The following is a 26,986-nucleotide window of genomic DNA, read 5'->3' as shown; positions in this document are numbered from 1 at the left end:
AGTCAGAATTATTCATGGTTCACTCCTACCTTCTAACAAAACCAAACTGCAGTCTTCAATCAAATGCAAGACTGGCATGGTCTAATTGAATTAGTTCAATTAAGTTTAAGGATCAAAATTACGATTGTGGATTTTTTAAAAAAATTCAGTTTTCTTGGTGCCAAACGACAGCTTGCAATCAAGTAGCAAATTCTTACTTTTTATTTCCCAATTGTTGGCAGGAAATAATCACTTACAGAGAACTTCTCTGGAGAAGAACCTTACCCTCCTCATTTGTTAACAAGCAATGACAACACTCACATACACCAAGCATCCAGGCTGACCTTCATCTTCCCTGAGGCCATTGTGTCTCTTCCTCACTCACTCACAAAACCCACTTTTCCTGTAGTTTGACCAACAAGGATTTACTGATAAAATTCACTGATAAACAATATGTTTTCACCGCATTTGTTCAACCTGACAAAAGGCAAAATCTCAGATTTGTTAGAAGCAGGTCGTGAAGGTTCGCTGGCTGGCTGGAGGCTGTTAATCACAGTGTACCATCTCCAACCAGTCCTCTGCCGTCACAAACTCCCCCAGCTCCACTCATCTGAACAAAGTTATTCCAATTTATACTCATTTCTTATTTTCACTCCGTTTCAAAAAAGCCTTTATTGAAATGTCAAGTTTGAATATAACAGGAGTGTCAAGAGGCAGCAAGGGAGAAATAATATATTTTAGGAAAAAAAAAAAAGCAACAATTTGGGCATGCAAGTCCTTCTTCTGGCCTGAAACAGGCAGCAGATCATCCCTAGGGAAGTTTTATGAGCAGCAGAGTTCTTCAGATGCCATTTTTTAAAGTGGCTTTACTGCTAAATCAAAGGACATGACAAAAAAGGCCACCGAAACCATCCAAAACCATGCTCCTCTTACATCTTTTTTTTTTTTTCCCCCTCTCCAAAGTTCAGCAAGCTGCTGCTGCGTCTGACCAGCAGCGATGTGTTACAACTCTAAAATACCCACGAGCACTGAAACGCTCCCGGGGAATGGACACCACCATGGTGCCACCAGCACCCTCCACCCTCGCTGCATGGCCCTTCGTGGCCACCAAGCCGGGCAGCATCCCCGCAGCCGCCTGGCAGGGACAACGTCGGGCTTCGTCGGACAGATCCAAACCAAGCAGCCTTTTGGAGGGTACTGACAACGAGGTCTTCATTCCCTACCGCGAGCGGTGCAGGAGCTTTAGCTGCCTCTTTGCTCATGCAGCACTGTGCCAAGCTCCCGATCCTGGAAGACCCTGGAAAGATGGTGAGGGCTCCACTGGGGTACCCACATGCCTTGTTTCATGAGTTCCCCAAATGGGGAGGCTGGGAAACACATCAATAGGATTTTGTGCTCTACAATCCTCAGCTCTATGTCTTCCAGGCAGAGGTCGCCCACGACACTGTCGCTTACCATGCATAAGATGTTTTCACCACCTGGCAAAAGTTTCATTCTTTATTTAAAATTTCCAGTGAGGGGACATGGGTCTAGAGACCAATAAGTACGTTCAAATTAATGCATCATTTATCAAAATCAACATTTAAAAACAATTCACATGAGAACATCCAAGTGCCTCCACGCTGAAATATTTCCCATCAGCAAACCCAAGGATGACTCGAGGGCAGCCAGAATTGTCCCCAGGCATATGGAAACCTCAGCACCACTCTGCTCAAACCTTGAGCGGTTGCAAACCACCAAGAATTTTGGTGTCACCTTACAGATTATCTCCCAGGCTGCTTATGGGAAGTCTGCCCCACAAGCAGGTTTTGGTAACACAGACGTACACATGTAAGACATGTGGATTTCAACTGCATTTCAGGATGGATGGCCCTGTGCCCCATCTGGCTCCGTGATTCTCTTTTAAAGAGCAAATAGAAGTTGCCAACATCCTCATGAAGGACAAGCCCAACAATTTAGCAGTTGCCTTTTTTTTTTCCCCCATAATTTTTTTTTAAACGCAGCATTGAATCTCAACGGGATTTTGGGGTTTTGTTTTAATGGCAAGGCAAAAATTTGCTGATCCTCCCCGTGGTGAAGTTACTTTCAAGTCAGTGAAAGTTCTTGGCCCGCGATGAAAAGTCTTTGCCAATTAGCGCTCAACAACTTCAATTCATCTCTTCTGGTTCAAGATGAGTAGGAACCTAATAAGGCTGCGATAAAAGGGCAAAAGGCACCGAGTACCCAAAGGGGATTAATGGGCTCTTCCATTTATTTGTCTTCCTAACAGCTGAACTGTTACAAGTATTGATGGTCTTCAAACGGCCCGGGCGCTGGGGTCTCCAATGGCCATCTCCAGCTCCCCGGCCCCGAGGGGCGAGGGCTTCCCCCCGGGCGATGCCAAAACCAACAAAGCCCCAGGGATCAGGTAATGAAACTTCAGCTTTTCCCCCCCCCCCCCCCCGCTCCCTTCTTTGAGATTTATTTACTGGCAGCTGACAAGGGGCAAATTCATCTGGAATTGTGTAGTCAAGGCCCTGTCAAGCCTTCAGAGGCACCCTTATGTCGAATCACCTTCCTGACTGGCATGTCGCTGAAAAGCCCTCGGCGCTGGTCCTTAACAGCTCCCGACAGCACAAAGGACACTCCAGACAGATGCCTACATGGCATCCTGCAGCATTTTAAAAGAGAATTAGTGGTTTTAATTATGGTCGTCGTATGAAAGGAAACCATGCAAGCTCGGCAGGAGACCTTTGATCAAACCCTTTTGCTAGCACAATGCCGAGGAACTGTGACTATTCCTAGCAAGGGGCCTTTTCTCGCTGAATGACTCACCAGTGATCTTTGAATGCAGACAAGTTCCTCGCCCTCCCTCTTCATTAGTGAGCATTTCTATACAGGCCCTATATAGTGCGCGGAGTCTCGGAGCTATACAATGGGGGGGAAAAAAGAATCCCTACAGATTTTGGCCTCTACTTAGGAAGTGCTGAAGGACTCTGAGTGACTTTATTCATTAAAACAGGTTGCTATTAATTAACTGTCATAATAAAATAAAGAACTATTATTTGCATTTCTTAGTGCGCTCCCTTTAGTAATATGTATAAAAGATGCTTGTAACAAAAATGAATTTATAAGGGAGAAAAAACCCTCAGAGGTCTTTTTTCCCTCTCCCCCCTCTTTTTTTTTTTTTTTTTTTTTTTTTTTAAGGTCTAGGCAGCAGGAGCCTGACTAATTATTAGGACCAGTTTTGCAAGAGAACAAATAGAGGTAAAACACAAATATGAAAGTAATTAGGAAAATGCAAAATCCTGTTTACTTGGCAACCGATTCATGCAACTGAGACGAACGAAGAGCAAATCAGCTTTGCTTGTTTGATAAACTTAAGGGTGCCACCTAAGAGGAGCTGATAAAAATTAAACTTCTGGCAGCATCCCTCAGCACTGCCTTTTAGAGAACAGGCTCAGAAACATCCACACAACTGCTTCGTCTACAAGCACCAGCAAATCTCATCTGAACAGGCTCAGGGGGCAGAATTTTATAACTTCTATCGCTGTTCAGTATTTTTCTCTTTCCCATCGGCCATCAGGGGTATCTTCGAGCTGAGCACCCAGCACGGACACCCGTACCACACATGCACACGACTCATACGGACACAGCACACGTGAATGGCATGATTGCAACCTGTTCTACTTTGCTCCCTAAAAAAAAAATCATCATTTTTCCACTGTTCTTCACACCTGGGAAGGCTTTTGCCAGTGGGAAAGTTTTCCTTGTAGCTCACATTGCTGCTTATTACAATATATGATGATATGTTACTCGATGCGGGCTGCAGGCTGGGATACCTTTGTCCAGTCCCTCTTTTCTCCTGAGTAGATAGTGGAATCCACAAAAGCTTCCAATTATTTCAAGACTATGCAGCTAAGGAGGGGCATCTAATCAAGATAAAGAAAACCCTTGGCTCAGTATATTTGCTTGAATGGATTTTCAATAATGCAGGTAACAAAAGCATTCAAAAATTGGATTCCTAATGCTTTTCTGCTAGGCTGAAGGACTGATTTTGAGAAGGGAGAAGAAAGCCAGCCCTGAGAAAGCTGCACAGAGGAATGTATGATATTCCCCCCGCTCTGTACAAACACTTCTGTGGGGATTGAGAAAAAGGAAGAGATTTAAGTGAGGCACGGTCGACCTGAAATGTAGTCAATTACAACACAAAGAGTTAAAATGACACCCCTGAACCGCTCCTCATCCTCCTCTCCCCTCTGCTTTGTGGCTTTGCAACTCAGAAGCCAGAGTTTTCTTTCTTTTTATTGCTCATTTCTCATCCGCTGTTTGTACAGGAATCATTTATAGAAGTAACAGGGGGAATTGCTATGGAAATCATACTATGAAAATAAATTGGAATGAGAGGGAGAAAAATAGAAGATATTATTTTGCAACTGAAGTTACAGATTCCTAGACAGCAGCTTGATTTTTATACAGCCAGCATTCAATGAAAGTCAATCTGGGAATATCAACACTTGTAGAGAACAATAAAAATAGGCTACTTTTAAAAGGAACTATTAGGATTAGTAGCCACACAAGCGTAAATCTGCACCTCCATGCACTTCAAACTAGAGACTAACAGAGCACTCCCGTGCATCCCCCCTCGCTCCTGCATCCTGATCTGCTCTGCTGAGCCTCTGGGAAGCTTCCAGAGGTGCCACTTGATAACACGGTCTTTACAGAAGAACTTCTTTCTTCTTTGAAAATTCTCCTAGTCCAAATGATATCCTGGCCTGGAGGCAATTTGTCTCCTATCAAACAGTGGGCTGAGATCTCACGGAACCACAGAACAAAGTACGAAAATTTAGATGCACACAACTTTCCAGGAACAATACCAGAGGTTTGGGGCTGTTTTAAGCATTTGAAGTACATGTTAATTGACAACTTTTTGAAAAACATACTATTTTATGTCTTTTATTTTTAGAAAACCAGTAGCTGAGCTCGTTAACCAAGCTGCTTGGCTTTTGGGGTAGATTGAAAAGCAGGAGGGATTCACACTCCGTTCTTTTGGTTAAAGTCCCTGTCACCTCTAAAACTGCAGTTCTGGCATCCTCTGTACCTGCGAGGACGTGGCAGAGTAGATGAGTACCTATGGACTTGCACAGAAGGAGGCCACGGCACAGATGCCACGAGGCACGTGGAGAGCAGTGTCCCAGGGGGGCTGATCTCGTGTCCCCACGCAGGGTCTCAGCACCACGGTCCCTCTGCCCCAGGGAGGAGATGCCACGCTGCTGCCTACAGTCACGGCGCTCTGCAAGAGAAAACACACAAATTGCTTGGCTCAATGTTGAAAAACTACAGCAATATAGTCTACCCCAACATAAAATCTCAGTGTAATGAAAATAACCATCCCTGAGAAGCAAGGGAGGCAGAAAGAGCTGGGTTGGTCTCTCCCCAACATCCCACACCAGCAGGACATCGTGCCTGCAGCACCCCTGGGCACAGGGCACATCCAAACCAGTGAACCTGTGAAGGGCACCATCCCATATGCTTGTCCTGATGGAAACCTACCCAACCGTGCTGCCCCAGGACCATAAAAACACACAGACACAGCACGGCTAAAGCAAAATGGCTGTAGAAAACCTCTTGGCTCAGTAACAGAAGAAACATTTAAAGGCTAAACAAATTTTTGGCATCTATAAAAGATGCTGCATCCATTAAAAAAAAACAACCAACCAAACAAGAAACCCCAGATATCTTCACAGTACAACAGATTCGCAGGTTTAAAAGAAAACTCTCCTTTTTGAAACAGAATATTTTATTTAATGATGAGCTTTCCCCCCCACCTCCCCCCAAAACACCACAAATAGTTCATTTGGCAACAGCAATCAAAGACCGAACAACAGTACGTTCCTGCAGAGGCAATCACACTTGATTTCCTCTCCGCTGCCACTTCTGTCGCCTTATAAAACCATTCTCATGTTGTCAAGGAATAATTCAGATTTTAAGTCCTGACTTCGAAATTTCAGCACATGCGTGAAGGACCGGGCACTAGCCAGCTTGCCGCCTCAGATCTTCTTTCATTTTCCTCAGCCCCTGCAGCTCTTTCTTCAGGTGCTTCACAGCCTGCAGAATATCCTGCCGCTGGGGATCATCCTCCGCTTTCTGGGTGTACAAAAGGAAATGTTTCACAGTTTCAGAGAGCAACGCTTCAGGATCCATATCCACCCGACGGAGACGCAACATCCTCTCGCAGGCGATGGCGTAGTTTTTGTGCCAGTTCACTGGGTGATTTGGATGAGAGTTGACAATTTCTTTGTACAACTGTTAAAAGGACAAAAAAAAAAAAAAAAAAGTAAGTGGGACAAATTAATTGAACGAAGGGGAGCAACAGCTCTTAGCAGGGCTTCAAAACTGCCTGTAAAGGAACAGATGTTATTTAGATGTCCACATCCAGAGTCGGAGCGTTTCTGTAACTCACTCCATGTTTGCCATGCGATGCGCAATAGCATGAATCAGAAATCCAAGAGGGGCTGAAATGTTTCCCTTCCTACAGGAGCTGTTTGTTTAGAAATGTTACAGATGACCATGGTAACCCCGCCACACATTCTGTGCTTCCCCAAGAGAGGTGTTACCCCAAGCTGGGGAAAAAAAGAGATATAACTGCTGCGCCTGGAAAGACATTTACTCAATATTTCAGGAGATCAGCACGTCTTCCACAGGACTTAAGCAGTCTTGTTGACTTGAGGGGGAATATTCATAAGATCAACAGCAGGCACATGTCTGAGAACTTTGCAGAACAGCAAAAATCACAGCAAAAGGGGCAAGAGTTGAAAATCAACTATTTGCTGACTCTTTGCAGGGATATGAACCATTCCTCCTCTTGCTGACATACACTGATTGTTTTATGCATCTGTTGGCATCTCAGGCAGTCCAGTATTTCCAGAGATACCTACTCCAGCTTATGGGTGTTATTCTTTGGTGTGAAATGCAGCAGAATTAATCTGCAGTGAGAAGACTGTCGGATTTTACACTTGCTGGCTCAGATGCATGACTGTGTAATGACAGAGAGGACAAGTGCATAGAGGGGACTTCAGGACAAGCAATCTCTTGGCATGGGTTTGCTGCCCAGCACAGACAACATAATTAGAGCAAAAGCAGGGTGTTGATTGGTTAGCTTCTGGCATCCTCTGTGACCGAGGGGGCAAGTAGGAATGGATAAAATCCCTGAATAAATCTCTCTGAATCTGCCACGCTCCCAGTTTGGATGAATGAAGGAGAATACAGATTACAGGACTGACAACCTATATGGGAACACTGTATTTCTGTGGAATTGAAAAATGAAAAGGAAAGAAGAAAGGAAAAGAAAAGAAAGGAAGAAAAGAAAAAGAAAAGAAAAAGAGAAGAAAAGAGAATAAAAGGAAGAGAAGAGAAGAGAAGAGAAGAGAAGAGAAGAGAAGAGAAGAGAAGAGAAGAGAAGAGAAGAGAAGAGAAGAGAAGAGAAGAGAAGAGAAGAGAAGAGAAGAGAAGAGAAGAGAAGAGAAGAGAAGAGAAGAGAAGAGAAGAGAAGAGAAGAGAAGAGAAGAGAAGAGAAGAGAAAAAAGAAAAGAAAAGAAAAGAAAAGAAAAGAAAAGAAAAAAAAGAAAAGAAAAGAAAAGAAAAGAAAAGAAAAGAAAAGAAAAGAAAAGAAAAGAAAAGAAAAGAAAAGAAAAGAAAAGAAAAGAAAAGAAAAGAAAAGAAAAGAAAAGAAAAGAAAAGAAAAGAAAAGAAAAGAAAAGAAAAGAAAAGAAAAGAAAAGAAAAGAAAAGAAAAGAAAAGAAAAGAAAAGAAAAGAAAGAAAAGAAAAGAAAAGAAAAGAAAAGAAAAGAAAAGAAAAAAAAGGAAAAAGGAAAGAGGAAAAAAGAGTGGAGACTGCAGGGATCATTCATAACCAAAATACATGACTTACCATGTATGCGAATGTGTAAAGTTGTGATTTCATTTCTGCAGACACACTGGCAGTTTCTGCAAGGTCAAATATAAAGAAAGCTGTTTTCATCCTAGAAAAAGAAGAAAAACTCCCATGTAATAACTGCTTAACATAACCAGCTCACATCCCGTGGTTACATACACATCTCCAACATGTCCATATGTGGGACAGTACAGCAGCATCTCCATTTAAGTCATCAGCGATACAAACTTCTCTCCATGATGTATTTTCTCACCCTACGTCCCAATTACCCTCTGCTCCTTCAAGATACTTTGAGCAGAACCTCTAGTGAAGAAAATGACCGCTGTCCTGAAGGATTTGCCAGAGGCCATGCGCGCTTCGTCTCAATCTGCCAGCCTTTTCCTCCCACAGCTTGGCACATTTAGATCCGATAAGGCCACGCACCATCAAGCTGCCCGCTTTGGTGTGTATTTCCACACCAGTGAGTTGGCATCACCCACCGGCTGTTGGAAGGAAGCAAAGGAGCATCACCTGGCTTGCCACATCTCCTCGTTGGCAACAGCTTCCCAGGAAGAGGGCTTGAAACTAAACGGGAGGGAGAATAAAATTCAGCCATCAGATCCATGTCATTGTGTTTCACCCACCGCACAATCAACCCGTCTAACCCAGGCAGCTACAGACCTCCCAGGCAGACAAAAACCCATCATGAAGCCTGTGGCTCTGACAGCAGGAAATTCAGCTGATCCTCAGTCATTCATAAAACTTTACTCCTCTCTCTCCATAGAAGGAGCCTCTGGTATATCAGGTGTTTCACAGCATCCTAGCTATCCGCAAAGTGAGAGGTGCTTTTTACCACCCATCACAGTTCAGTCTCTGACATTTAAAGCTTTGTACGTCCCAAGTCCTCAATGTTTTTTGGCTCCTGATCAAGTTTTAAGATCAGGATTGGACCTGGTATTTGACTAGAATTGTCCTTCCTATTTTTAATATTAATAGAAATACCACATGCGGTATTATATATTCCAGAACACAAAACATCATGATTATGGCTCATGTTTAATTTCTCTAACGCTGCAATGGATGTGCCTACGCTGCTGGCAGGAAAAACGATGAGCAGGAAGGAGCAGAGCCACCTCTCCCTCATACCTGCCATAGTCTTCAGTCCAGTTATAGAGATTTCTTGTAAGATGAATCCATTCTCCTGGGTCAAAGACAGCATCAGAAGGAACCAACTTTTCACACGTACCCCATGGCCAGAGCGAATAGCTCCTTCTCCAGGTCGAGTCACCTTCATGAAGACCTATGCAGACAAACACTTCCTTACTGTCAAAAAACAAACAAACAAACAAACAAACAAAGAGAGCAATCGTGAAGCCATGCCAGAGACCGTGGGCCACCCTGCACGCTTGAGCAAACCACACACCCCACACCAGGGCAGCAGACAGGCCTTAAGCAGCACAACATTTTCTGCAGCGCGGATACCCATCCCGACCGTTTCACATGAGAAAGAGCGTGTCTCTGGGTCAGCCTGCGAAACAGCTTGCCTGCTGCAAGCGAACGCCCCATCTGGCATTGCACATCTTGTGCGGCCAGCACGGGAGACACATCCTCTCCCCTTTGTTGGACCTCACAAATGTGCCAGAAGCCGTAGGAGAAGCCCGTTTCTCCCCCGTGGCACCTGGCAAGGCTTTTCTGCCTACCCACGCTCGCAAGGCTCACCCTGGCTAGTCTAAATGCAGATGCTATTCTTATTCATGTGAGTATCTAATCCTTTCTCCACTCTTACTAAGCTATTTTTATATGATGATTATTCCTGGAATACATTCATTCTATGCTAATCAGTTGGCCACAACGTTCACGAAGGAGAAGCAGCAGCAATTTGCTCTCCAACCATCGTCATTCTGAGTACATGGGAATGTTCTTTTTTCATGATGAATTGTATCAACAACAACAACAAAAATAATCAGTAAATGGTCACTGTTGATCACCTTCTTATTTTTCCTTCCTAAAAACCAGACCAACCTCAAAACAACAAGCAGCATTATATCCGGATGGAGTTACTTCTGCACAGATATTTGCTTTAATTGCAAAAATAATCTCGCCACCGGGGAGGAAGTCAGTGGAGAAAATTGGTCTTTTGGATGCAGTACCAAGCTGTTCCATAAACAGTTTCAAGAAAAAAAAGGTCGAAGATTTTAGGAAAGCTGTTACATATGAAATAAATGCTTACTGTTTATTTACTTTGAGGAAATGATGGAGATTAAAAGCAATTGTCCCATCGGGTAATACTCTTTCCACAGGATTCCACCGGTTCCCAGGAAAATAAACTCCAGGTAAATGCTTTGCCAGCTTGGGTAAATACCATTCATATGTCATCATCTATCACCAAAAATATTATCATAATTAAAGCAAGAAACAAAGTTTTCATCCATTTTACATACAGAAGAAGCGGTTTCTGCAAGAGTTCGGTAAAGTCACCTCCCATTTCAGCAATGGGCTGGGACCACACCACCAGAGCAGGCTACCAGTGGTTTCTGATCAGGGGCATGTGATCCTCACTGCTGAGCAGGCAAAACTAACGAAAACCAAAACAGCTACTGCTGGTAAGAGACACAAGGTTTGGTTAAATACAAGGTGTTGGGTTTTGAGCTTCCCAACAAGTCACAAACTCTTGTTGCAAAGCCAAGTGGAAGGACTGATGTGGCAGTGGAAGTGCAGGTGTCCCCTCCTGTAAGGGGCTTTTTGTCTTCTTCCATTTCTCAGGAAAAAAGGAAAGAGTTCAACCACCACCCGGGGACACACAGCACCTCCGTTTTAATGTAAAAAATAGAGGCAAAAGTCTGCAAAACTACCTTTGGGGGACCAAGGTAACGGAGGTGATGCAGGGAATGAGCCTCAGCATGGTAAAGCCCTTGGGAGAATCCCTGAAACCGCATCACCCACGGGGCAGCTGCTGACCTGCAGCCCTCTAGGCTGCTCCCAGAAGCCCTCGGCTGCCCCAACATCTGTAATTCAGGGAAATCACAGAAAACAGCAGGGACAGAGCTTCCACTGCAAGGCAAGCATCAGCCCCGTGCCACATCTGGATATCTGTCGTGATGAAGAACTTCGGCTTCCCTGACTCTCCACCCACTGTTGCCTCCCTGTTGGCTTTTTGGGCTTGACTGGGTCTTGCACACCACGCTCTATCCCAGAGCCACCCACAAGCCTTTTAAAAAGAAATCATTTTATTTATTTCTGCATCATGAGTTTTATTAGAACAAAGAGACTCCCTCAAGGAGAGAAAGGAACAAATGAACTTTTGCTTCCTGTTCTTAAATCTGCCCGTTGCCTCTTTTAATATTACTTTCTGAACCTACCTCCTGGTCCACTAAGGTGATATCTGGCCTCATTCCTTCACAATAATGAAGGTAACGAAGAGCATTCCCAGGTAAGTCTCCTCTTAGCAAGATCACTGCACCCACTGGCATAGAGGACAGAAGATTCCTTGCAAACTTATCAACAACGTAGTTGTTGCTCTGATCACAAGTGCTTAAGAGAAGAGATAAAAAGCAGTATCTTAAAAACAGGTATTTGCATGGCTTAGCATGTCTTCAGAACAAATTTATGCAATGGGTATCCACCGGGGAAGTCCACCCTGGTCAGATCTTGCTGGAAAGCATCATCTCCATTTGCAGGGACACCGAGATACAGAAATGAAGCATTTAGACTACAGTCCCCCAGAAACCAGCACCAGGGACATAAGCCACTACAGTTTTGCCAAAATATACACTGACTGCACGCCTTCACCTTAATTCTGATTTTTTTCTTGGGTTAAACCTAAAGACTTACTAGTTGGTGTTGGAAGTACCAGTCCAATGATGGTTGAAATCCTCCTCATCCTTTCAATACTTTTAATTAAGCATTAAAAAGCCAAGTTTTTGTAGCATCGGGCAGAAGTAGATTTACATTACCTGAGGTTGGATCCTTTTCGTTACACAGCTGTGTGTGCACACACTCCAGGTGTGGGCTCAAGAAGAGGACACTCCATGATGTGGCTCAGGACATGAGCTATGACTGGCTCACCTACGGACCAGCCTTTGGAAAAAGAGGTGTGCAAAGGAAGGATCTCCATACTTTGAAGTCTACACTTTATTGGTCAACCTCTACTCGAGCACCCCTACTACTACACTGATTCCCAAGCCACTGCAGAGCCGTCAGCATGGTTATGGGATAAGGAAGCCCTACATTACAGATCTAATTTTTCAAAAAGGAAAAAAAAGTAAGAAAAAACCCCAGGGCACAATGTGTCCTGAAGCAAAGCAAGAGAAGGAGGTGACTATTCAGGTCAAATGAATTCTGTAGACCTTCTTAGGAAATAAAGCACAGATTTACAAGTTTCTTCCATTAGAAGTTTACGTATCTACACAGTTTTCTTCCTTCAACCTACATGATACCCCCATTCACAGCCTGGAGTTGGTGCCCCGTGATTTTGAGGGAGATCAAACAAGGGAGCCCTGCAGGCTGTGACCACGCAAGCTTAGGTGGGACGTGAAAAGTGCCTTTCCCACTCCAAGACAAGGACAGAAATGCCAGCAGCAGGGTGGGGGGTTTACAGCAGCATCCCAACCGCACAGCACCCCGCAGCCCCGCGAGGCTGCACCAAAACACGTGCCCGGGGCGTTTGTTACCTGTAATTTGCCCAAACTTGAGAAGTGACAAGAGCGAGAGCAGAAAGCCACTCCAGCCACGGCAGCACCCGGCTGCCCTCCAGCACGGCGCTGCCGGCCGAGGGGAGTGTGGCCAGCCCCAGCCCCGCCAGCACAGCCACCACCGCACTGCTCTGCAGCCAGAATCGCTCCACCTAGGAAACAAAACCCCAGAGACCCTATTTCTGTTTCCCCAGCTATGAGGAAACAGAACAAGCAGCTGTATTTTTGCACCTTACACAGCCTCAAGACAACCGATCGGGTGGTTTTAAGGCTTCTTCCAAAAATTAACAAGCCAGAGCAATTTTTGGAGTGCAACTTACCACGCCCAGAAACAGAGGTTTTGTAATATCCAAATTTGCCCTCCAAGCAAAGAAGAGGGAATAAAGACAGAGCATTCCAGCGAAGAGCCAGATCACAAGTGATTTCTGCTGCTTTGTCCTATAAAAAAAATAATGTTACACTCTAGTGGCACGACAAAAGAGGAGACAAAAATTATATATGTTTGAAAACCACTCTCTCTCTGCATACCTAAATGCGTTTAATAGCTGATGAGCCTTTTTTTACCTTTGCGATTTATGAAACTTGTTTTCAAAGCACAAAACCATCAGGATTTTCAGATTTTTAAGCCTGCCATCTACAAAGCCATAGGGTTACCAGGAGCAGGGATATTTTGCTCTTAATTAATAGATGTCTGCAGCCAATTGCTGAATTTTTTGCACCAGCAAGCAGAAGGCAAAGACAGCTGCTCATGCAGCCAGTAAGAAAGTGCATGTCAGAGCAACTATTCTCCTCCAACTTACGGCAGGGCTGTGCTCACGCAGGCCACGAGTGCCAGGGCGAGGACAGGAAGGGAGAGCTCCGACTTCGTATGCGCCAGCTGAAACCTGAGGAGAAATTAGTGCATGGATGGGTCATCCCCAAATCGCCCCTTGCACTCAATTAAAGTGTCAAGAGAAGCAGGGAATAAGCACAACATAACATATTCCCATTCTGCTGTGATTAAGTCTACCAGAAATGGGAACAAGCTTGGTTTACGTGTCAGGATTTTGAGTGAAAAAACACCGGGGAGGGGGACCCAGCATTTTTACTTCAGTGGGGAAGACAGACGGACATGCATGCTGGCCCTGCACAGGACACACACAGCCCCAGCTCTGGACCAAGCCGAGGAAAGGCAGGACAGGAGCCACTTTGGCCAAAATGACAGCAGCAGCAACAGGTTTCACTCCACTAAAAGGCACAGTCAAGATTTTACTCACACCAGCATCTCTCTCATACTGGATCCTGTCTCGGACTTGGCCTAGATTAAAAAGAAAGAAAAGCCATGAGAAACCCACACGCTGATTGTCATATCACTGGGGCAAGGAAAAGTCTTTTCATTTTCTGTTTGCAGAGCCCTGAGCACACAGGGCTCCTCAAAATCCCTTCAGGCGGTACCCCAAGGTGGGCACCAGGAACAGGAATTGCTAAAACAACAAAAAGACAGCAAAATTCTACTCAAACCTTCATTGCAATATTTTCTCTCATGTTTTTGTTTTACATTATGCCACTGTGTAGGGTTTACCACCTGGATTACCATTTTTTCAAGGTGCTACCAACCCATCACCCTGTGACTCAAGCACATCATTTGGTTCAGCTAAGATCTCCGCAGCGTCATAGAAACACAGAATCGTTTAGGTTGGAAAAGACCTTTAAGATCATCGAGTCCAACTGCAAACCTAACACTGCCAAGCCCACCACTAAACCATGTTCCTAAGCATCACATATACGTCTTAGAAATACCTCTGGGGATGGTGACTCCACCACTTCCCTGGGCAGCCTGTTCCCATGGTTCATAATCCTTTCAGTGAAGAAAGTTTTCCTAATATCCAATCTAAACCTCCCCTGGCACAACTTAAGGCTGTTTCCTCTTATATCTGCATTGTGCAACTACTTTCTGGGACATCTCCCCACAGCCTGAGTCAATCACGTGGGCCTCAATTCCTGCTTGCTTACCAGTCTTGCCCCTGTCCCCTCTGCCCTGACAGAGGCAGAGCTGTATGAGATTTATGAGAGACATAAGAATTTTTATTGCAGAGACTTGCAATCCATGACACAAGTCTGGGAAAGAAGACATGCTTGGTCGAGGTGAGGAATTACCTTCATAGGTGCTTGTTGGAAAAGTGGTGGCTACCAGATAAGGTAAATGGATCCAGGAGGTCTGGAAGGAATTTTTAATCTCAATAAAAGTAGAACAGTTACTTGTATTCAAGATTTAACTAAAAAACACAAGTGTTAGGGGATGGAGAGCCAGCCTGCAGCTCCTGAAGCACCACTACTATCTCTCTGTTTTTTGCAAAGCCCCACCTTGCTGGCAGTTGATGGCTTCTGGCCCCAGACACATCCCTTGCACAAGATGACATTTTTGATCCCTGGCTTATAGGTGGAACCTTCTCCTGAGCCTTTTCTCTGTTTTGTTTTTTTTTTTTTTTGTCCCTGCCTTCCCTTAAAATGGAGCCATGGGGCACAAGGGCTGTCTGTCCATCCAGGCAGGGCTCTGGCATTAGCCCAACTGATGGCAGGACCAAACGCTTGGATTTTGCTGCATTTATTGCTCCTGCTTCAGACAAGTTCATCATAAACGTGACTTGTGGTGTAGGATTACACACAGTCCATCCCTAAGCCTCCTGAACATCAATTTCAATTCATCACATTTGATGGAGAAAGGAGTTAAGGGATTTGCATGTCTTGGTATTGCTCTGCCCAACAGAGTCTCATTCTCAGGAGACAGCTGGGAATAGGACAACAGGCAAAACCTCGGAAGTCCTTCAGAGAGTGGATCTTATCTCTGTTGGAGTTTTGGAAAGATTAAGTGGCAGCAGCAGGAATTATCAAGTCTTTTGCCTCACAGCCTCCAGCCACCCAGCATTCCGAGAAGGCTGTAATGGAACGGCAACGGTGCTCACTGCATCACGTTGGCTGGATGCAGGGACTTAATTTCTGAGGACGCGGGGCTTTGGGATCCCAGGGAGGGACACAATATGTAAACCATGCCTTTTTCTTTTTTTTCCTCCCAATGATGCGATTTCCCAGCCCTTTGCACTGAAATCTCTGAAGCAGGAAGGACAGAAGGGGTGCTGGGCACTTGCTCTCCTTGGGTGGCCAGAGTCAAACATCTCAGTCAGGGCTGGAGGAGGCAGATGTAAACCCTATGCTCAGCAAGCAACCACGTAATACCTCCTTCCCTTGGCAAGAGCACAGATCTGCCAGTAACTCAAATCAGAGGTTTCTGAGAGCCCTCAAACCTACCATTCATTTAAATTCAATATTAGTAAGAAGTAAGTTAAGAGGAATCTTTTTTAAAGGTACAGCAATGAAAAACGCTTGCAACCCCTTGAAATAGCTGAGCTTAAAATAAAAAAATAGAGATAATTATTCATCTTAAAACAAGAAAAACACAAAATTGATGTCACCGTCTCTCTCTAGAACAGTTTGCTCTCTGGGTTCTTACAAATATGAGACACCTGTACAGCTCCCAGTATATAATACAGCTCACCCCATAAAGGCAAAGAGAATTATTTCTTTGCTTTCCCAACCACACGATCCATTCCCAGAAAACCTGACAGATCAGAAGGTCAAAATCAGAAATAAATTTTTTAAAAAGAAAACATTTTCAATTTCTTTCCCTGCAAGCCATTAAGCATCACAAACAGAAAGGTCCTGCTATTGCATATGTTTAAAGAAAGTCATTTAGAAAATGACTCTTATTTACCAGATTGAATGTCCCATATTCTTCCCTGAGAAAGTGGGTCAAAAATCCTCGAAAAGTCGTCTGGTCTCCCCATGTCCAACGGGCTCGATTGAGGTAGGATGACGCCGGCAGATAGAGATAAGGCAGCAAACCAGCCAAGAAGCATAAACCCAACTTCAGCAAATGGCCTAGGGACAATTCCTGCACCAAAATATGTCATATTGCATAACAATGTTTATTTTAGTTTAATCACGCTGGAACTTCAAGAACAGATAAAGAAAAAACATCAAATATATTTACACAGAGCTGATCTCTCAATTTATAGTAAGTCCCTACAAAATGCTATGTTAAACCTTACGATTTTGTGGATTACTAGGAAACTGCATCAAACTGATCTCCTTTGCATGGCAGGGTGAAATTTAAGTGAAGCAAATAATATTAGCTAGGACTCATGAGTATCATACTCATTGCATCTTTCACATTTAAATCATGGCATGACATGCATAGATGGCTGAAGCACTGCAAGGCTGAGATAACCCACTTTGCAGTGATTAAGAGTTGGCTGGTATTCCATCTGGCAAAAAAAAAAAAAAAAATGCTGCTCTAGTACAACTACACACATCACCACCATCATCAGGAGTCAGTTTTGCCATTTACTTTATCATGATTATACTGGCTAAATTGGATAGGCCAACTTTTGGGGTGGGATTTTCAAGACTGCCTAAGGGGTCAGGAAGACAAGACTTTCAAAGGGACTTCTGTGCCTAACTCCTTTAAGTGCTTTGGAAAATCCCACCCTAGAATACTGCATGCTTGCTTTATCATTAGCCACTGAGCTGTCAATCAGAGCACTTCTTCAGTAGCTGGGGTTATAGGGAAGAGGCACCACTCAGATTGATGATCTAAGGAGCAGAAAAGGTAGCTTGGTAATGGTGGTGGCCAAAGTTCCTTCAGAAGGCGGCTGGCTCTTTTTTACCTAAAAAGGAACTGTTTTCCACCAAATATCCTTCATATTAGGTTTTCTGCAGCAGGCACCACTGGGCTGTCAAAGTATTTCCCAGAAATATTATATTGGCACAGGATTGTCCTTGCTAGAAATCACAGAAGTCTCTCTGGATCTCCCCAGTTAAAAAAAAACACACAAACTCGGTTAAAGAACACAGATATACTGCAGAAGTGAGTCTTCATTGTGTTAAAGGAAATATGTACTCAGAAAGGGGTTTGCTTGAGATGCTGAACACATTTTGGATCAAGCTTGTCTGAGCTGCATCTCATCTCTTGCAGCTTGCGTGCTTCACTCCAGGCTTAGTTATACCCTGTGCCATTACTCAGAACCCCACCTGATGTATCAGGCTGAGGGTGGAAAAACACAGGCAGGACCGGCCCAGCAGAAACCTGCCCAACTGTCACCTTCAGGGGGACGAAAAGGAGGGGGGGGGAGTAGCTGGAGGCTTCTCAGGGCCACTTGCAAAGTGATCGGAGCATCTACATCACTGAGGTGTGCAGCTGTTTTCAGGGCAAAGTAGAATTTCTACAACACGTCTACATCCAGCCTGATGCATTGACTCAGAAGATCACCTACAGAAGGCAAGAGCACTGCAGGGCCCCCCGACATCACCTGGGAGCTTCGTCCAGAGAGATGCACATCACCTTCATAAGGCAGGCGTGCCAGAAGGTGTTTTCACCTTCTTCCACAACTAGCAAGCTTAATGAAAGAGGTGTGGAAGGAGGGACATCTTGAGAATGGCATCTCTGGTAGGAGATGAAAGCGACGTATTTGACCAGACCAGGGGCTCGCTGTTTCAGCCTCCCTTCGGTCTCTTCCAGCTGGTGTGAGCCAGGTGCTCTTCACCTGAGAGCTGATCTCTTGTGGGACTCACAATTTCTGGCTGCATCAGAGCTGGAGGCATGCCCCAAGGAGATGCTCAAGAGGACTTTCCCCTAGAGACAAGCATCTGCACCCTTAGGGCTGTGCTGCTTATTCTGGCCTTTAATTATCAACAGCAGTTGCCAGACGCTCTGTAACGAGGAGACACAGCTTTTGTTTGGTACCACCAGGGAATCAACATAGAGAAACTCATCTCCAGATGAGCTGATGGCATGAGAAAGCCTGTGCCATCAGCCAAGAGAAGCAGTGCACACTGACTGCACGTGCCTGTGACTTCTCACCACCAGATATTTATCTGCTTTCCCGTTTGGTAGGTCACTGAACATACTCTTGATTTCCTACATGCTGAGCAGTGTTTAGCTCTGAGTATCAGTCTCGTGGCTGCTCACAGGGTATCTGCAAGCAGCTGGGGCAGAGTGCTCCTGTGCCAGGAGACACGGGCAGGTCACAGATTGCTGGTGTGAGCAAAGCCCCTAAATTGTGATCGGTGGCTCTGGTGTCAGACTGATGGACTCTAACTTCAGTGGGTTAAGACCGACTAGTTCAGACAAACCATTGACTGTCCCTGTTTGTACATCAACACAGAAGTGTCACAAGTGCTTAAAAAGAAGAATTACTAACAGCCTTACAAAAATAGAGGCCCAGGTCAGCAAAATACGTACCGTCTTTCTGAAAAGCTGGGAGAGAATCCAAGGCACAATACAAGCGATATAAAGCACTATTGTGTGCTGATTGCACAAGCTGAGCCCACAGCAAAAGGCACCAAGTTTAGAAATCTGAAAGGGGGAAAAAACCCAAACACATCCACAATTAATCTTTACAGTTTGCAAAAACTTCCAGAGACCAAAAGAGCTTCAGTGCAGCGCATGACATGCTTACAGGAGAAAGGCAAATACATCAGTGAGCACCAGTCAATTGCAACACAGATAGCACAGGATATTTTTAATTATTTACAGGGAGATTTAATTTGTTTAATGGAAAACATTATTTAAGAAGCATCCAGCACAACAGCTATGATGTCTCCATGCACACAAAGATCATCTGTAGAACCATCATGTCATAATGATGTGGCAGGGTTCAGGAACCGAACCCCACCTACACAGGGGAGACTGCCCAGCAGTTAACTCCAAATAATGCAAAGTTTTCAGAAGCCATACCCTCAAATAATGCCATTATGTACAGAGATCTTGTTTTATATAACAGCAATGATTTTTTCCTTTTCTTCAGGCACAGAGGGCTGAAGTCAGGGCTGCACAAACTTCCTAAGCAAAGGGAATTAAATGTGATATCCCTCATTCCTCTAAAATCTCATTTTCAAGCATCTTCGAAAGAGTTTTCTGATAAAACAGGTAACCTATCCAGACTATGCAGTGCTGTGCAGGATATTTTGGGTACTCGCTGAGGATTATTCATGGGTTTGTTATTGGTACCATGGCCATCCCTGGCTGATGCTAAGGAAAGCCTCTCTGTCCCATGCTGCCATATGCTCTGCTCTGTCCCAACACCATCAGACCAGTGCTGAGTCTTCTTTGTTCAGCGAGGGAGCTTCTCCTCTGAATTTGCCTCTTCCTCCACCATTACTGACCACCTGGTCCGTGTCACAACCTGGAGCCATGCCCCCAGGGGAGCAACTTGGCAGGCAAAAAGCCACCAAAGTCCCACAGACATTGCTGGACAGGAGCCGACAACCCATCCTCACCTTCCCAGCCACCCCCAAGAAGGATGGTACTGCCATCTACCATCAGAGCATCACTCCTGCTTATTTCAGTCACTGGCGAGGACAGAGATGCAAACACTTGCCTTGGTGCGGTGGTGGCATCACCTGGTAATTTTTAATTGACTGTCCAGCATTCGCTGTTGAGTGCTGCCTTGCCAGGGAAACACCTGCCATAAATTCTGAAATACATTTGCGGGCTTCAGAGCTGCCCTGCAGGACTCAGAACAACCTCAGTAATTTTTTAAGTATATTGATGAACTCCAAGTACACCCTTGAAGATGTCTGCACAACCATCTAATTTAGGAAAAGCACTGTAAGCTTTCTGTTGGCAGCCTGGCTTCTTCAAGGCATGGGACACCAGATACCCAAAAAACATAGAAAGAAACTCCTTAACTGCTTCTGAAATCTCATCTGAATACCCCATTGGAAATTGGGCATGTGAAACGTAGAAGCTGGTTGGAAAATGGCCAGTTCCATCTTTGTGGAGTTCAGGCTGTAGGGATCTTGGGACAGTACTCATCAGAAAAGGAAAAAAAAATCCAATGGTGAAGCAAGGTCTCTATAAGCACTGATAAAACATGTTATTTGAGAACTTGCGAAGCTGAGTAAACTACCACTGTGGACTCCTGAAATTCTAGCCTAGCCCAACAAAAATCCTTTTATTCACACAATTTACAGGAGTCACAGCAGGCAAGTCTGTGAGAGGAGAAGAGATCAGATATTCAGACAAACAGAAGACGGCTGAGTAAAAATATCATTTGGCTGACTAGTCTGTTTATGAAGTAGAGAATATAGCATGAAATTTAAAGTCTCTGTATTTAACAATGCCATTAGTTTAGGGGCACATTTAATTTCAAAAGAAGACCTGATTGAAAATTTGGTCATTTCTCTTTTTCGGTAGAAAACTGGGTTTCTCACTAGATGAAGTTTTCTGTAAAAAGTATCTATTTACCCCAAAGAAAAATATCAGTTCTGGAAACAAAAACTTGAACACCCACAGACTAGTTTGGGTCTTTGATGCAGGAAACCAAACTCTGCACTAAAACATTTACATGAAAATTATTTTGCTTTTCTTGTTTCCACTCTGTGTGTATTAAACAAACCAACCCCAAACCCATCCAACAGGTCCAACTCAATCCTTAAGCAAAGTGGACAGGTTTTTCAGTATTTGTCACTTTTGAATATCCAGGTAGGTCAGGGATGGACACCACCCAGCACAGGTGCTGAACAGGTCCCAAAATCTGGCCTTCTTTAAATAAACAGAACTAAATCAGCATTAAATGAATAGGAGATTCAACAGACGTGTGATAACTAATTGAAAAAAAAATAAAGAAGTACTAACTTTCCTTGAGATGTTTTACCTTTGATCTCTCTTTTGCAGTAGATGCCTCCTCAAAATGCACAGTGAGAGCCATCAGCAGCCCCACAAACAGATTGTTTAAGCTAAAAACCTCCGCCGCGATGGACCACTGCCATGTTAGACGAGAAAATGAAAACACCCCCGCAGCAAGGATTCCTCCAGCATATGAGCCAGAAAGCCTGCAAACACAGATAACATGAAATCTTCTTTTCCAACAAAAAAGCCTACTTTATTGTCCTTATTTTTTTTTTTATTTTTTTTCATAAACATACTGTAGCAGCAGAAATTATGACTGCCACCCAGCACCCTGCCAAAACATTATATGGTTAATATCTTCCTAATAATTTCTTTGCAAAGAATTGCAATTAGGAGAAGCAGGCATCAGCCAGCCCGTCTATTTGCCAGCCACCCAACACCAAAGAGTCGGCTTCTTCTCGCAAGCGCCACGAAAAACCTCCCGTATGGAATTTGGTTCAGAAACCCCGTGGAGCGATGGCCCAGCAGGTCATGGTACGGCGAGCCAGGGAGTCATGCCTCTAATGGGATACCCTCCAGCGCAGCCTTAAATTCATCAAGGTGCTCAAAAAAAAAGTGGATTAGAGCTACTCGAGACGGACAGTGTTAGCGGAGCTTTCCTGGGGACGTGTTTAGTGTCTCAGGGGTGGGCGAGGTTTGTGGTCCTGGTAGGGAGAGGGGGCTGCTGGGGTCAGGGGAAAATGGGGGTCAGCTCCAGCCAACAGCAGGGAGCGAGCGGGTGAAGCCTCCGCCGTTGGGATGGCCGTGAGCCCGGACGCTGGGCGCCTCTGGGACTCCCGGGTGGGATTCCGGCGCACGCTCCCCGTGGAGCCGCTTGCCCGACTTGGCTGGATGCTGCAGCTGGCAGAGGGAGCCCACGAGGTGAGGTTTAGCCCGGGAAACCTGTAACGCCCATTCTGCAAGAGTGGCTCATCCCACCTGGTCGCGTCAGGGGCAGCTCCGGCTCTGCCTGTTTGGAAGGTCTCCCCTTCAGGAAGTTACCCCGAAAAGATGCCGCGCAGGGCACTATAACCAGCTCAGTTAAGCCTTATCCAAAGACAGAAATAGCTGCAGCTATGATCAAAGCTCCTCTCCAGAAATTCACCATCCTGCTGGGAGACTAAGCCAGACTCTACGCTTGCTGCCATTTAGTCCTAATGTTTCCAGCAGGTTTAAAGCAAAACGATGATAAGCTAGTCAACTTACTCATTAAGGTACCCGTGTAATTTGCTCCTAAATACTGGCCATATCCTCTAGCACAGCCAAAATCCCCAGGTGGCTTGTTCTGCCCATCAGGGATTGGACAGTGGATGCCCATGTAGAATTTGTTTATGGGGTTCCTCACATAACTCTGAGATAAATGGAGACCAAGGAAACAAAACCTACAGCCCCTATAGAGATGTGGGAGCTGCTGGCAGAGCACTCTCTAGCAAGAGCTTCTCTCCTTGGTTATACTTTCTTTCCACATTCCCCAAACAACCTCAGTACAGCCAATCTATTTCTGTAGCTGTCAAAGAAGGACTTGTGCAGTCAGAACGGGAATTTTTAGTCTGTTAAAGATAGGAAGCAGAGTTCATGGGGAAGAGAGGACTGGGATGAGGGCTCAGGAAGACCATTCCTCCTCCTGTCACCGACACTGGACATCCTGGGTGCTCTGGGATAAGCCACTCTGCTGGTGTTGCCCCAGGTATCTGCAAAATAAGACTAATGATTTTTAACTCCTCTGTGAAGCATTTTGAGATCTGCAGCTGCAGGGGGTAGCTGGAAGGCAAGAAGAAAGGTAGTTCAGTTAACACTGGGGAAAAAGAAACCAACTCTCAGGTGTCCGAGGCCAGAGTTAGACAAGCTCAGGGTGACACAGATTCAGCATCAAGATTGTAGGAAGGGATCTTGAAAAATCAATGGAAGGGGAAAAAAAATTCTAAAAATTCCCAACTGTCAGCAGGGGGGACTGTTTGACCAAATGTGTATCTGCAAAGTACCTTATAAGCTTTTGAAGAAAGGTTATGTGGAACCCGTTCTGTTGGAAATCAGGCAAACTACCAGTATCTACCGTTGTGCTCACTAATGCATGCCACCATGGTGGACTCTTCCAACACCTGAACTTCACTGCAGTTCAACACAGGTCTGGGTATTTGGCATGAAATTCTCCAAGGCAAGACCTGTCACTTACTGCATTAATATAATGCTTCAAAACCATACAATTGCACATAGAAAAGGCGATCACAGGCATGAACACTGCTCCGTCAGTCTTGCTACCAAGCCAGCCGAGCAGCCCCGAGTACATCTTCTCCAAGGGAGAAGTGGGACACACGCAGCCTGTCTGTCAAGGTTCTCAGCCTCAAGGGCTCTGGCTGTGCTCCTCCTTGTTACTAGAAAAATGTGGCACCTGAACAGAAAAAGGGAAGATGTGATGGAGCTTGCAGGAATTGAGTCAGCAGTGGTTTCTGCTCCTAAAGAAAAATACCAAGAAAGGGCAGCAGGGCCATGTGTATTTAAAAACTGAGAGATCCCCCGATACACAAACCCCACTACAAAACATCCCTAATTTTGGACTAAACCCTTTAAACAGCACAAACTTTTAGTTATAAAGAAACAACTTTGTAAATCACTTTGAAATTCTTGCAGGGAAATAAGGTTGAAAAAAAAAGTAAAACAACCTTCCCCAAAACCTTTGGATGAAAAGCAGCATTTTAGGCAAACACCCCAATCATTTACCAATTCTCTCTGTCTTTCCCAGAAAAGACTCAAGAGTATCATTAGAGTTCAAATGAGATGAAAGAAAATCCATCCTCTTGATAAATAGTCTCAAACCTGCGATTCAAGTTTTCTGAAATACGGTTTAAGCAAAAGCTACTCAACCCAAAACTTAAAGACTTACCCCAGCTACGTGGGGCAGAGGACACCTCTGCTCACCAAGCAGTACAGGGTCAGGATCCAGCGCTAAGCACAGTCCACAGAACTGTTTATCAACAGAGCCAACGCTGCTCTTAGCTTCCAGTGAAACTTGTGGGAAAGACAGGCTGCTAACCTTATTTTGCAAAAGCATGTTGCATGCATGAAGCAATAAGCCCCTACAAGTATGCTAGATGCTAAAAAAACAAATGGAAATGTGTCACATTCTTGAAGAACATCAAGACAGTAGTTTTGGGAAATGCAAGCTGGAGACTAAGAGTTTTTTTGTAGATTCTGTTACCAGCAATAGAAATGATGGATTTATGAGTTTGCTGATTCAGAAGGAAACACTCTTGGAAGTGGAAGTGATCAGAGCAGGTATCTCCAGATGAAGATGAAGACCACCTGGCAGAAAAAAGCCCACATCCAGCAGATCCATGCAATGCAACACTTCACAGTACAAATTAGCACCAGCAGGACAAGCAGAAATGAACCCCATGCAACTATGTCAGCATGATGCTGGGGGCAAATTAAATCAACCCCACCTTGGAGCTAAGCTAACGTGGCTATACTGCTCGTTTTGATTGATATCAGGATCTCCATGCACCCCTGCACTCTGCCATTTGGCAGCTTCTTGGGCTTCTCCCGCATGGAGCGACACCGTGCCGTTGTCTCTCTTGCCTCAGCACCAAGATGGACCCCAAATCCACACACTGTCCAAAGAGGTGACAAAGCAACTCAGGCACAAACAACACAGGTCAGCCACCTACAACACTTTAGACCAAAGAACAATTTAAAGGTGAGGAAGACACTGGTGTTTAGTCAGCTAAGGCAGAAAGAGATGAAAGAATGGAAAAGGCACAAAGATGAGAGTAAAATAGAGATGGGAAGAATTAAAAGAGCAAAGGGATGGGGCAGATCTCTGGATCTGAAGTCAAGAAACTTGAATCCAAGAAAGAGGATGAAAAGACCTGCAAAAGAGGACAGTGTAATCTACAACTGAAGATGCTGTTGATGACATGCTGCATAATGAAGTAGGACATTAGGAAGCCAAAAGATAATGGCTGCTTTAATTACATAGACAGCATTTTTGTGGTTAAGACAGAGTACGTTGTAGAAGAAGGTTAACACAAGAGGTAAAGGAGACTTTCCATAACTGCAGCAAAAGCTCAACAACCCAGATACCAATGTTAAAATGGAGGGGGAAGAAGCCCAAGAAGCCATTTGTTGTGTGGAAGGTAAGAAGGGGTTTTCTCATGGTGCATGGACACGTGCCTCACCAAAAACAAACACCAAGGTCTGACACAGACACTGCAAATAATTCCTGCAGTGAAGCCTTGCTGGACAAGAAGCAAAAACGCAGCCTCTGGTCTCTGCCACGCAGCCTGGAGATCCACACTCTTCCATCTACATTGGCTGAAGGCTTACAGGTGCACCATGGTCAGGTGAAGGAAACAGTTGTTCTTTTTCCAAAAATACCTCTTAGTTGCTTAACACTGTCTCTCCTTTTGACAGCATATCAGGGCTCCAGAGCAGAGAGCAGCAGAGATTTATCCTCCCTTGACTTCTACTCACGCTTCTGTCTTTGAACACATTTTCAAATACAGTTGAGGTGTTTCAAAAATCATGACAAAGACCCACAACAGCTGGACCCTCAACTGGCCTCATGTAACAGCAACATCTAGGAGGGTTTTATCCCATTCCTTCTGGAGAGTAGGGAGGGCAGCTTCCTGCTTCCCCAAAGCCAGCATGTTTCCCTCAGTCTTTGGAACTGGTATGAGAAAGAACAAATGACTGGATCAAGAGGATCAACAACGGTTGCCAACAATGAAGCCATTGCAATGGTAATAACCATCCAGTCCTCATCTGTCAACACAGCATAGATATAAAGTTATCTTGCAGTGACTCCCTCAGGAAGAGACTTTAAAAAGTGCAAAGTGTGGGCAAAACACTGCTATAAGGCTCTGTCCAGTGGAGGTGGGGATCCTGGGCTTGGGCTGGGTAGGGACTATCTCTTGGCTGGGTCACCTAGAAGAAAGCATTCAGAGTAGTAATACCCTGCCGTTCGAACAGCCTCAGCACACAGAAATCAGCTCATGACAGAAGAAAAGATTTGCAGTCAATGCAATAATGAGAAAGTCTTCATAACTTCTCCCAGCAGTATTACATCTATCACCGCCAGGCCCACTTCGAGAAGGATTGAAGCATCGAGCTTGAACAAAAGCTGTCTTCCAGGCTTGTTCATCTTACGCGGAGGAAAAGCCCACAGAACAGTTTGTATTCTTGATTTTGGAAAATAACTAGTTTGGGGCAAGACCTGCTCAAAACAAATGGAGCACTTTATCAAACAAATGGGAAGAAGGTCCCTTCCTATAGGTCCACCATCTATAATCTTCTGAACGTGGGCAGAAATTCCCATCATCTGAAAATGCACTCAAGGGACAGAAACAATCAGCAAAGGAAAGGTCACACAGTCCTTTGTGAGAAATATTTTCCCATGGCATCCCTAAACATAAAAGGAAAAGAATAAAAAAAAATTATTATTTCGTTTTCCTTTTCAGGCACCCAAGTGAAAGAACATGTGGCTGGGCCTCAGCTCCAAGGACACAGGCAGTAGAAACGCTTTAATCAGGAATTTTTTAGCTGCAGGTTTTTATTAAGAGTTTGCAGGAGCAACCGGGAAAACTGAAATTAGACATTCTAACTTGGTTTTGCAATTACAGTTCTTAGCGATCACTAAAACACGTCAGTTTGTGATTTAAAATTTAGCCTCTTCTGTAAGTTTGGTAAAACTTTTTGTTATCCAAGACCACAGGTTACATC

At 44.6% G+C, this 26,986-nt stretch overlaps 1 protein-coding gene across 6 annotated transcripts in view; it reads right to left on the bottom strand.

Annotated features, from left to right (window-relative positions):
* Positions 1-4,245: 4,245 nt before the first annotated feature.
* The window catches only part of TMEM260 (transmembrane protein 260), a 37,188-nt gene continuing 14,447 nt past the window's right edge, over positions 4,246-26,986 (bottom strand). For 3 of the 6 annotated variants that reach the window (XM_033009809.2, XM_042799181.1, XM_042799183.1), the window contains 13 exons: positions 21,255-21,432; positions 18,839-18,952; positions 16,310-16,489; positions 13,818-13,858; positions 13,362-13,445; positions 12,882-12,999; positions 12,541-12,713; positions 11,230-11,401; positions 10,101-10,249; positions 9,017-9,193; positions 8,402-8,455; positions 7,889-7,979; positions 4,246-6,264 (listed from right to left, as the gene is read on the bottom strand). In XM_033009809.2, the coding sequence (XP_032865700.2) occupies positions 5,992-6,264; positions 7,889-7,979; positions 8,402-8,455; positions 9,017-9,193; positions 10,101-10,249; positions 11,230-11,401; positions 12,541-12,713; positions 12,882-12,999; positions 13,362-13,445; positions 13,818-13,858; positions 16,310-16,489; positions 18,839-18,952; positions 21,255-21,432 (1,804 nt within the window). In that variant the 3' untranslated portion in view covers positions 4,246-5,991. Of the gene's footprint in view, positions 6,265-7,888; positions 7,980-8,370; positions 8,456-9,016; positions 9,194-10,100; positions 10,250-11,229; positions 11,402-12,540; positions 12,714-12,881; positions 13,000-13,361; positions 13,446-13,817; positions 13,859-16,309; positions 16,490-18,838; positions 18,953-21,254; positions 21,433-26,986 lie in introns of those variants that run through there. The other 3 variants (XM_042799180.1, XR_006165904.1, XM_033009808.2) reach the window with 3 other exon arrangements.

The sequence above is a fragment of the Tyto alba genome, unplaced genomic scaffold (assembly GCF_018691265.1).
Source record: "Tyto alba isolate M040663 unplaced genomic scaffold, T.alba_DEE_v4.0 Super-Scaffold_29, whole genome shotgun sequence".
NCBI lineage: Eukaryota > Metazoa > Chordata > Aves > Strigiformes > Tytonidae > Tyto > Tyto alba.
The sequence above is the reverse complement of the archived record's forward strand: the minus strand, read 5'-3'. Positions and strand labels throughout refer to the sequence as shown.